Source organism: Electrophorus electricus, chromosome 7 (assembly GCF_041902795.1).
Source record: "Electrophorus electricus isolate QZ-2024a chromosome 7, ASM4190279v1, whole genome shotgun sequence".
Taxonomy (NCBI): domain Eukaryota; kingdom Metazoa; phylum Chordata; class Actinopteri; order Gymnotiformes; family Gymnotidae; genus Electrophorus; species Electrophorus electricus.
In genome coordinates, this window is record NC_137503.1 from 13,279,363 (window position 1) to 13,291,109 (window position 11,747).

General features: G+C 38.3%; 1 protein-coding gene across 3 annotated transcripts; it reads right to left on the reverse strand.

The window, feature by feature from the left end:
* Window positions 1-625: 625 nt before the first annotated feature.
* Window positions 626-11,729, reverse strand: tfap2c (transcription factor AP-2 gamma (activating enhancer binding protein 2 gamma)). 3 transcript variants are annotated; one of them, XM_081718343.1, is made up of 7 exons: window positions 11,671-11,729; window positions 7,258-7,719; window positions 7,002-7,053; window positions 3,993-4,215; window positions 2,768-2,886; window positions 1,536-1,677; window positions 626-1,321 (listed from the first exon to the last, which is right to left on the reverse strand). In XM_081718343.1, exons 1-7 carry the CDS (start codon window positions 11,704-11,706, stop codon window positions 1,024-1,026), a joined length of 1,332 nt encoding a protein of 443 aa, XP_081574469.1. In that variant the 5' UTR covers window positions 11,707-11,729; the 3' UTR covers window positions 626-1,023. The 3 variants fall into 3 exon arrangements, with proteins under 3 accessions (XP_081574469.1, XP_026856506.1, XP_026856507.1); XM_027000705.3 differs by lacking the exon at window positions 11,671-11,729 and adding an exon at window positions 9,262-9,622 and having other exon boundaries at window positions 7,258-7,716; XM_027000706.3 differs by lacking the exon at window positions 11,671-11,729 and adding an exon at window positions 9,262-9,622.
* Between the last annotated feature and the right edge of the window lie 18 nt (window positions 11,730-11,747).

An 11,747-nucleotide genomic window follows, 5' to 3' on the forward strand; every position in this document is an offset into this window, starting at 1 on the left:
CCATTAAATTATAACATAAATTAGAAAATATTTACATTTAGGGTGAGATATGTGGAAACAACATTTCTAGTCCAGTTCATCTAAAAGCATAAAAAGACATTATTTACATAAAACATGTATACTTTTCACACAAAACACACACATGCCAGGTCTTTACCCACTCAAGTTTTTAAAGTGGTTGATTCTGGTGAAAATATTGAGTAAATATTGTACCAGACCTATACTAAGTTTTTGTAACTGGTCTTAACTGGGGAGATTTTGTTCATCATTGTGTTTATGGAGGTGGACATATAAAGACATGGTGAAAGGAGGCTTAATAATAATATGCCTGAAAGGGCATTCTGAACTCAAACTGTCACTCAGAACATTTGAGTGCCATAACACTCACATGCTAACAATACTTCTACAGGCAGAAGTATAATAACACTGCGTCCAAATGAAGTCAAGCAAAGAGCAACTTGTTCTATCAAGCAAATTGCATGTCCTCTACATGTTCTATAGAGGGGCAGCACCAAGGAAGACAGCATCAGAACAAATGTAGGACTTCCTCTTCATGGAAAAAACAAACAAGAAAAATATTTAAAATCCACATAAAATCTTGAAATGGTGTCTGGAAGTGTGTAAATATATATATATATATATATATATATATATATATATATATATATATATATATATATATATATATATATATATATATAAAGCTTCCTCCGTATTTTTGTGTAGAGCCATGGAGTACATGCATGTAAGTACACATGCCATCAAATGAAGTAATCACCTACGTCAGCCACTCAAGACAGCTAAGCGCATTAAAGTCTGTGTGGAGGACCAATTTCTGGAACACCAAGACACGAAGGAAGGGCCATCGAGCTGTGCCCAGTGGCTGTAAGCAGATGAATGAGCAGTCAAACTGAACCCTTAACAACAAGCACGATGACAAGCTGGTGATGAAGTCCAGTTTAGTCCATGGGGGCACGAGGGTCCCCTACAGGTCTCGAGGGGCCCCGGTGTCACCCGGCTGCCTCACTTCCTGTGCTTGTCCATCTTGTCTGTGGCTTTGCCACCTCCATCTGAGGTGCCTTGCGAGGAGTCTGAGGCAGTGCTCAGGTACATTTTGTCCACCTGCTTCAGAGCCTCGTTGAGGTAGTTCTGCAGCGAGGTCATAGCAGCACAAATGGCTGGTGAGCCGAAGCCATGCGTGATGAGGCTGAAGTGGGTCAGGCAGCCCTGGATTCCAGGCTCCAGGATGGGCGCCGGCCGCGAGTTGCCCAGCGGCGAGCGATCCTGAGTCAGCAGGTCCGTGAACTCCTTACAGATTTGCCTGCCACAAAAGATAGCAATTACATGAAGAATGGGAAGTGTCCCGTGCTTTGATAATAATTTTTTCAGTCCAAATAGTACAATGAGCAGTGCGGGCAATTATTATGTAAATCATTTTTAATAACATATATGTCAGTACAGTGAAGATTGGCAGTTAAATCTTGTCAGAGTCAGGAATGTCAGTAAATGGAAAAGTCGCAGGGGTTATAACTAACTTGGCGGCTAGAAGCATGTTCTTGCGAGAGTTGATTTCATTGCGTTCTATGTGTGGTCGTCCAAGGTACTCAGCAACTGCCTTGGCAGGAAACTCCGTCTCACAGACATAACCAAAGTCTCGAGCCAGGTGTACAGCCTCACCTGCAGACATTAATCACACTTGAGTCAGATTCATTAGACCTTGCAAATAAACCATACTCATTTGAGCCAATGGTTTGACACTCAATGAGTAAAACAGCCTCACACAAAAGATTCAGTTCCCAGATGAACACATCTCTGGGATGGGAGGGGTGGTCACACTTTATGTGTTTAATGGACTAATGGTAGCTAAAGGCAGCAAACAGTCCCACAGATACAAAAGAGCCTTTTATTGACAGACTACACATCACTTTCATAGCCCCTGTCTTTAAGGTCAGTCTCTCCTCCTGGCTAGCAAACACATGATAACTAGCCCCAATTTGTCTTTGAAGGTCTCAAAATAACACAGCCTTCCAGTCATGTTCTAGTCTCCTCCTCAGCCGGTAACAGTGAAAATGGCTGCACTGCGGAAAGAATTCCATGTAGCCATGGGCATTAGCTTACTCATGATCCTGTACTAATATCCCAGTGGCTCACTGCTTTAATATAGCCATGCAAAAAAGTTAATCCTGCAAATTGATGTCAAGAAACAAAAGTATTAATTAGTGCACACCCTTCAGGTTAATACTGTGAAAAAAATGGTTAACATTTTAAGATGGATGAAAATACTTCAGATGACAATGCCAGTACTTGTCATTGTCTAGCATGATAAACAGCTCCATTGATGAAAAGCCACTGGAATTTACAGGCCTCTGTTTTATGAGCCATTTCTTGCTCTTCAAGTTGTAGGGATCTGCTTGCTAACATTAAAATGTCAACTGGAATACCTTCACAGATGATGCAAATTCTTTCTTCATACTTAAAGTCTAATTAAAGCTAGATGGGCTACACCTAACAAGGATTCTTTTTTGTACTCATTTCAGAATGTTAACATGGAATGTCCAAAACTGAACTGACTTTGTGACTAACATTGAATAATAATACCACTGTTGTATATTAGTGTATTGCTTAAGGCAGTGTAACTGGGCAGAATATTATCAGTCATATTACACATTGATTATAATGCGGGAATGGTGCTAACATACAAACAGATGGCTAAATCTATGGTGACATATGTCAACAAAGGGAATATTCATAAGTAAACTCTTTTTACCTTCTACTAGTGCTGTCAGCAAAGTGACATTAGCTGCTTTCCTGCGACCTGCCGGCAAATTCAGTCCAATCTTATCCAATTTCTCCCTGAGGGATCTTCCACCATTTTTTGACTTAGCCCTGGATGACAATACAAACCAAATGCAAGTCTTTCAGATGGAATTCACCACATCAAATGACAAAATACATACGTTTTAAGAATGAGAGACATGTACCCTATGTGGGAGGCAGCTGGAACACATTCATGAAACAGCAAGTATGTGGCATACTCAATCCCATGCATATGCACACAACTCACAGAAAGACACACACACAAACATACTCACAAGCACATTTTCCATTCAACTGAGCTGCTTGGATTTTCTGCATGAGTACATTTGGACTTCCGTTTCCTACTGCATGGTGGATAAGAGGGACATGGTGTCCCTCGGACAAGTGAGAAACACCCATCTGCCCCTTTTTGTAACCATCTCTTCATGACCTACTTAACATGTCTCTGAGTGTGTGTGTTTGTTTGTGTGTGTTTGCATATGCACACATGCATCAAAAACACATGGGAAAATAGAAACGTATACTGCCAGCATGCAGCTCTAGAGATCAGCTTGGGAGCTTTAGCAACACCCCCATCTCTCTCTGTTTCCTTCAACACTGTTCCTGGTTGACCTTTTTAGACTATGAGGGGTAAGGTCAACTGTTCATCATCAACTGTTCAGCCACACAAATTTCCACAACATATAGTCCAATTGAAAACTTTAACTGAGATTGATCACTCTTCGATATTACAAATACCCAAAATACATCATACACAGATGTTAAATACATCAAAAACAGTATGTTGTATGTTACACAGTAATAACATATAGTACAAATTTTTCAATCTATTCGTGGTGCCAGACCAGGTTTTTGTTCTGTTGCAACGACTGACACACCTTAGCCATGTAATGCTGAGCTATTTCCAAAGACTTGACTGAAAACCTATGGTATATTATAAATATGTTTACAGGGAAATCTTATGCCTTTAACAACATGACACATCCATTAAGTCCTACACACTGTACATCACTGTACACACTGTTTCATATAACAAATGACATTGTGTGTGTGTGTGTGTGTGTGTGTGTGTGTGTGTGTGCACATGTATGTGTGTGTGTGTGTGTGTGTGTGTGTGTGTGTGTGTGTGTGTGTGTGTGTGTGTGTATGTGTGTGTGGGGGGTGGGGGGGTTCACCTGCGCAGCACTCCTCCGAGCAGCGAGGCATTGAGACACTCAGGTGGGGACAAGCGTCTTTGCACCTCGGCTACAGTCACTTTGTATTTGGAGGTGGAACTAAGAAGAGAGAGGCGCCCAGGGACCGAACAGAAGACTTCGGCAGGATTGGACACCATACCCAGCAGGGACTCCTTCTGGAAGGGCAGACCCATGGGGTTGCCTTTGGGGAGGGTGACAGGCCCTGTGGACGATACATGTAGTCCTGCTCAATAAACACAGCCCTCAATCTCAAAAGAGATTAATAAAGTACCAGCAGAAAATGACCTTGATCTTTATGGTTAAAGTTAAAGAGATAGATTTTCTGGGTACTTTTTACACTGCTCTGCAACTCTTTTATTTTTGCGATGATCAGAAATTCAGTTTAGGGTCTGTCTGGTTTTCATCTCTGGATTTTATTTTCTTTCTCCCACATTGAAGTCATTGAATTTAAAAATGCCAGAAGGGGAAATATATTCATGTAATTTCATTCTGAAAGCAAACAACCTATGCTGCTTTAACATGGTATGTCCCCAGGTAAACATTTGTTGCTTTAATACAGTCTATCCCCAGGTAAAAGTTTGTTGCTTTAACAAAGTCTGTCCACAGGTAAAAGTTGGGTGCTTTAACGCAGTCTGTCCCCAGGTAAAAACTTCAATACAGTTGCAGACTTCATGGCCTCTTCAACATCCCAAAGGCCACTGATCTACTAAGATCATCTAGTCACAGAAATACAGAAAAATAACCACACGTCAACCTTTCTAATGAGAAATAGATATAATAGATATGTCAGACCCTTCAGATGTGCCTCTAAGTTCAAGCTCAATACAGCCAAACTAATCTGCCCTGGTCTATATAGCAGTCTTCACCACTGAGCTTGCACAGCCACAAGCCATGTGCCTGTAAACTATGTATGCAGTAAACAGTGCATTGGTCACAGACTATAGAACTGCTTATTAAAACCATTCAATTCAACAGTCAGGTCCATTCTGTCTTTTCCTTTAACCATTAATACTGTCATTAACAACAGCCTGTCTTAATGCTACTGAATGAGAGTGGACTGTAGTTTTCCAACACTATGAGATTTTAAGATTAGCCTCTGTCTTAAAGTGCATTACTAGTGCCTTTGCTCTCAACAGCAAGAAAGCACCCCTTCCTCAAAGCCAGTTCTGAAAGCCGTTACAAGCCATGACACTGCAGTCCCAGTTTGAAAATCCCAGAATCAAAAATCACATAAGCAGGTGGGGTGGTCATTTAGGACAAGAACAGATGGGTCCTGTGGTTTCAAAATGAGCATAAATCATATTGTATTAATAAATTACGCACTAGCTAGGATCCTTTCAGCAAAACAATAGATGATGTAAATGTTTTTGACTAATACTCTGTCTCCTTTTCATGTTAAGACTTTATCAAATGGCCTGTTCTTTGTCCAAGCTGACACTACTGAATTAAATAGTTAGAGAAGCTATTTGGATAATCAACACGAGCCAAAATTATGACTTTTTCAACAGGAGCCCACGCTGTACCAAAAATAATTTATACTATAATCAAGCCTTCAAAAGTATTGGCAGTAATGTGAATTTGTCAAGATGCTCCACAAACATAAAAGAAACACTAAATTATTGGCTGACAGAAACATATGCCAAAATCAAATCTGCTTTTGGTAAAAACATCCCATGATGTGGATTATAGTAAATTATACTATATAAAACAGCATGGATCACCTAACCTTTGCTCATAAATTTCAGCAAAAATTATTTTATTTCTGAAAATTATGTAGTCATGTAAAATAAAACACTGGATTCCTTAAGAAATATTTTATATCTTATGCTAAATGTGATTACAGAGACTTATTAAGCATAAATGATGGATCATATTCAGAATCACTTTTATAATCTTTGATCAGTTCACTGGTCTGTACACTATACTACTTTCACTAAACCCTGCTCAAGTTGCCAAATTCTTTGACTCTTTTCCCTCTGCTGTAGGGTAGTTTGTGTTGCATTTCTTTTGTTGTTTTTTTTCATGTTCTTTAAGGTACAATGACATTTATACTTTTGTAGACTGTAATTCATAATTGCATTTCTTTACCACAGGTATTATCAACACATTTCTGTAAAGTACAGAGTTATCTCAAAATCCTATATAAGATGTATATATTATAAGGTATTATTTTTGCAATGCTAAATGATCACATTAAGTTGTTCACATCAAGACCTTCAAAAAATGTGTCTTGACTACTCAAAAACGTTTCATGTCACAACAAATGACTGAGCAAACTAGGTTTACTCTTAGCTCGTCTTGAAGGAGCCACACCCCAAGTGCTGTTGTTTCACGTTTTTCTTTTTCGCGTGAGGCGGTAAACTCTGACAGCACTCAACGCATATTCAGAGAAACAAGGAGCATTAAGCTTGCAGAACAAAGATGGCCTTGGCCTCTTCTTCCTGAGCCAACAGAGCGTTTTAAAGATTGCCCAACTTCTACAACTTGTCAGCTTGTCTGCCATTTTGAGAAGATTCCTCCTTCTGACTTTCCATTCACGCCGATTGCGGGGCACAATGCGATGAGGCTCAAACGCAGATTAGTTAAATGGAGCACATGGTCAAAAGGATTAGTGGTGAAGCTTGAACCAGTTTCCTCAAACCTTCCCATTCAAACTCGATTTGCTGAGTATCCAAACATCGAAACCAAGAGCTATAACGTCTTTTGTCGTATAAATATTAAAATATTCCTTAATTCCACTTTAACTCGTCAACGACGAGTAATTTATCATATATGTTGTTTCAATGTACAAGTTTCAATTTAATAAACATACTTTTATTACTGTTATACCAAGTATGAGAAAAGCAGGTTTTAGCGTACATCTGTAGAAAGGTTGTTTGGTCCTTCTTAGACTAGGGCAACGTTCTTTTTTTCGGTAGGCTGATTAGAAGAGCGATACAAGCGTTTGGAAAAGTTGCTATTCAGAAAGGGGGGAAAAATCCGACCCACCTTTTTTGATCACTGTCTGGTCGGCAATTACTATGCTGTGGTCCTCCACATGCTGGGAAGAAAACACCAGCAAATTTTTAATTAATTGTTCACTTAATCACAAAAAAATGTAAAAGCTGTCATACTTATTACTGTATCTTGTGATAGCCCTGTTTGTCAGGGCACACAGCTAAATTTAAATTATGCTATGATTTGCGCGATCAGTAGCATAACTGACCCGTTTCAAACGACTAAAGAACTTCAGTTAAACACTTACTTGGACATCATCCAGTCCTTGGCCCATTTCGTGCAGTCCCATGTTCTCGCCTATTGCTGAGTCGATTCCATGGACATGCGGAGGCAACAACTCCGGCCTCCTAAAGCTATCTCTTCGCACACCGGATGAACCACCTTCTAAACCCAGAATCTGACCAGCGAGTCCGCTTCTGGCGTGTGATCCGATTCCATCCTGGTTTTGACGGCCCGGCCACGGCTGTTGCTGATTGGACGTTGGGGACTGATGTATTGAATTGATGTTAAATGGGTCGCTAAGGTGAGAGTATGGGTCACTGGACTGCGTGTACGGTAGTGGCTGGTATGGAGGAGGGAAATACGGCGGTTGAAAATCGGAGCCGGTCGGGTGCGAGAGAGAAGGTGCCGGGCTGTAGAGGTGCTGACTGACAGCAGGAAGGTGCGGCAACCGTGGGTTTCCATTGCTACTGCCGTCATGCCTCTCCTGCTGAAATACAGATAATATCTCGCTAAAGTGACTACAAAAAAAAAATAATTCATAGCCAAATGTACGCAAGCGCAGTTTTTTCGCATCAAAGGGCATAGTCTGGCAATAGCTATTCAAACAGTAAGACAACCTATACTAAAAAGAACAAAATAATGTCTAGGAATTTACATCTTTAATAAATTCTTACTCGCTTTTGGGAACAAACATTGGTTATACGTAAACATTATGGAATAAGGTCAACAGAGACTGAAAATATGTTAAGATGAGCTAGGCAGATAATCTAAAAAATGGTGTATATATATATATATATTTTTTTTCTACTATATATATATATATATATATATATATATATATATATATATATATATATATATATATATATATATATATATATATATATATATATAGTAGAAAATATAATGAACAGAGGAACAGAGGTAATTGTTCATCCAGAAGATAAATAAATGAATAACAAAAAATGGCTATTACAAGTTATTCAGTGGTTGTGCAGTAGTTGTGCACTCGATCGATAAAATAAATTGTTTAATAACCTTTATACGCAAAATTATTTTAATTTGAATCGATTCGGGGGTTTCTTTATTACATGCTATAGGTTATTTATTTCGTGACACGTATCTGACGAGTACGCCTACTTGAAACTTGAAATTGTCTAAAATTGATTTAGCCACTATGGCAAATTTCCCAGACCTTGAATAAGACTTAGAACGAGACTTCATTGTTGTATTGTTTTGGGAGAATTGTTTCAGTATTAGTCTACTGTCACTACGGACAAAGAATGTTTGCTACAACACAAAACAGATCGTCCTGGTCAGGTCACGACAGGACATTTCCAGTATGAATTATGAAGGAATTAAGGAGGCGAGTTACCAATGCACTGAACTACTCACTGCCCTGGCCATTTGAATATGTTTAAACGACTTTAGCTTGATTGATTTAACGATAATTTCTAATATTTAAAGGGAAAGGGAGATTTACAGAGATGTTTAGACTAGTTAATCACCATGAAAATTAAAACCATATGGCTTAAAGGATTTAAAGGCTATTAGGCTAAATTGCTGTGAACGAATTACCGTAAAAGGCTGCATTTTTAAGGGAGAAGCATAATACGTCTTTATGTTTCTACCATTTTTGAGATAGAAAGCAACCGTTGCAACATGAACTTTCCGCATTACACATATTTGCAATAGGTGCGTTACTGTACTTCTTCGCGTTTCTGAGGCTATATTACGCGAGTTCACAGAAGCTGCCTTTGCAACATAATTTTTCCTCACTATGCACATTTGCAACTGATACCTTTGGACTTAATCATAAATAGCACAAAATGGCAAACATTAAACAGGTGATGGAGGAATAGCACTAAGACTCTTTTAACACTTTCCTAAACACAACTTCTGTTCCGAAGGCCATTTGAAACGCTTTCGGCAAAGTTATATGATAAACTATTTATACCTATTCATAGGAAAATACATGCTATGGTCAAACATGTCTCTACTGATCTTTCCTTTGCGCCAGTGGACTTACCTCGCAGTCTTCCTCATACTTCACGTTATCGGCTAATTTCCACAGCATTTTCGCTTTGAAAGAGCCAAATCTTACACCTAGAGACGTGACAAGAGTGTTGCTTGTCGTCTATAGTTTAATCCAGAGAGCACAGAATATATTGCGAAGAAATGCATCAACTCTGGCAAACTGAGCAACCGTGTCTTGGGAGAGAATGATCAGCCAAGAGTGAAGAGAAGCGCCGTTTGAATGTCTTAACCTATTTTGAGCGAAAAGTTTCCAAAGGTCCCGTTCCAGGAAGAAAATATAACAGCAACGAACAAAGTATGGAACTTCGAATGCAAGAAAGTTGACTCCCTCTGACGGACGACGTCCTGTTCTATCCTCGACTCGTAGATCCTCCTTGAAGCATCACCACTATATTTGCATAGCCACCAAGTGTGGGCGTAAGCTTGGCATGATGTCATCGACAGGCTTGAGAAGCAGCCTTGCCGATTGGTTATGAAAAAGACAATAGACCAATCCTTGCGCTGTCCGCCTATTCAAGTGTATGTTCTATTACATTTATTCAAAAGCTTTAGAAAGTTTTATTTAATTTTGTGTTAATAAAAATTTAAAGTTGGCAAACTTGGAACCACATTTAGGCATTCTAAATAAACGACATATTTAAAAATTATTTTTCATTTATTTATATTGAATAAGGAAACTATCTTATTATTATTATTATTATTATTATTATTATTATTATTATCGTTGCTGTTATAGCCTAATATATCATATTATGTGTGAACTACGTGTAATTTAATTTTCCTGAAAAATCACCCCTGCCCTAATATCAAACTGTAGCAGTATCGTTTACAATTGCATGGTGCAGTCCTACAAATTACAATCCCAAAACGGTGCTTTGGCATCACCAGCTGACGTCATTAATACAAGTGAATCCCTGAGTTTATAAGCCTTGTCTGTTTACATGTTGAGGTAGAGTACAGGAAAGTCAGCTGCATCTTATCTCTGTCAACGTATCTGGAGATTAAATGCGTCTGCATTCGTTTAGCCTCTAATCGCCAGAGATTCCCCCTCTAATCTTAATGACCGTTTTTGGAGGATCTTCTCCTCGGCCAAAATAATACTGCTTTTGGACGTTTTCATATAGGTTGTAGGATGCCAAAGAGCCGCCATTTTCAAAGGGAGCTTTAAAAAAAACATTCATTTTTTTCTTCTACATTAACCAGCCTCGAAATCTTAAAATAAGATAAATAAAAACATGGGTTTTTCGTTTCTTTAGATGAACACAAATGCGGAGTATTTTATGCATAAAGGGAATTTTAAACTTTAATATATTTCCGACAGACTGGTTGACATCTTTCAGTGGCCTTCTAATTTACCACAGTTTATTAATACTGAATAAATTAGATTTACGACATCCATGTAAAAATTCAAGGCATATTTTTTGCCTGCCCAAAGAAAACCCCATTTGAAATCGCGGTTCCAAATAAGAATTATTTGATAACGTATTGTTGTTAATCGCTACGAAGAATTAAATATTAATTGCACAGAACGATTAAATGATGACCTATTTGTGGATGACAAACATATTTTAAGTGTTAAAAACTGTCCCAACACATTTCACAGCCTTAAGGTGTGCAAACGCGGCAAATTCTATTAAAATTGAAGGTAAAGACCTATTATTTTATCCTGAAATAGGCTTTAGAAATAGCCTATGAATTATTTTAGTTTATTGCTACATACGCTTTAGAAAAGGTCAAACTCCAGAAAGATTGCCGGCTGCAGACATTACGAATAGTTTTCAAAAGTAACTTGAAATATGTGTCCTTACACAATTGAGTTTCGTTATTGGTTTCTCGAACGCAGTCTAAAGTCATAGCTCTAGCCTACGAATAATTTTATGTGGAGAATCTACATGGGTATTTTGGCACTTCAGGCCAAATGCCCATCCAGAGGAAAGGATGTATTTAAGATGCTTACAATAAATAAATAAACCTTTATAAATAAATCTGTCAGATTAATTTATCTTATACATAATAACCAATCATTAAATACATCTAATCCTGTGTATAAGGAAGTCTACAAAATTACAAACAGTATGCATGTTCAACCTTAAATACAAACTAAATTAAAATAAGTTAAAATAATATCGCCACAACCTCCACCAATAATAATAATAATAATAATAATAATAATAATAATAATAGCCTATTACTGTTGTTTTTCCTTCTTCCTTAGCATGGGAGAAAAGCCTTGAAGCGCTATGATCCACAGTTATGATTCATCGTGTGAAGTCTCCATCGACCATGGGTAAAAGAAGCTTAATCCGAGTAAAGGATGCTTTAGACAGTAAAAACCGCCAGAATATATATAAAAAACAGATTTTGCAAAACAGTGCCTGTCACAAATCGAAAAATAACTTACCCGCCAGTCTAGCCTCTCTAATAAAGACATCTGCATGGATAGCAGTATCCTGCAGTCCTTTCCGAGAAACAGCAAAT

What these genes read in the sequence shown, in the direction of transcription:
- tfap2c (XM_027000706.3), bottom strand. Translation starts at nt 9,309, where the DNA reads ATGCTGTGGAAATTAGCCGATAACGTGAAGTATGAGGAAGACTGCGAG. An exon ending in AAGGACTGGATGATGTCCAA is followed by an intron (nt 7,054 to 7,257) that starts GTAAGTGTTTAA and finishes TTTTCTTCCCAG; the next exon opens with CATGTGGAGGACCACAGCAT. An exon ending in AACATGCTTCTAGCCGCCAA is followed by an intron (nt 1,322 to 1,535) that starts GTTAGTTATAAC and finishes CTTTTGTGGCAG; the next exon opens with GCAAATCTGTAAGGAGTTCA.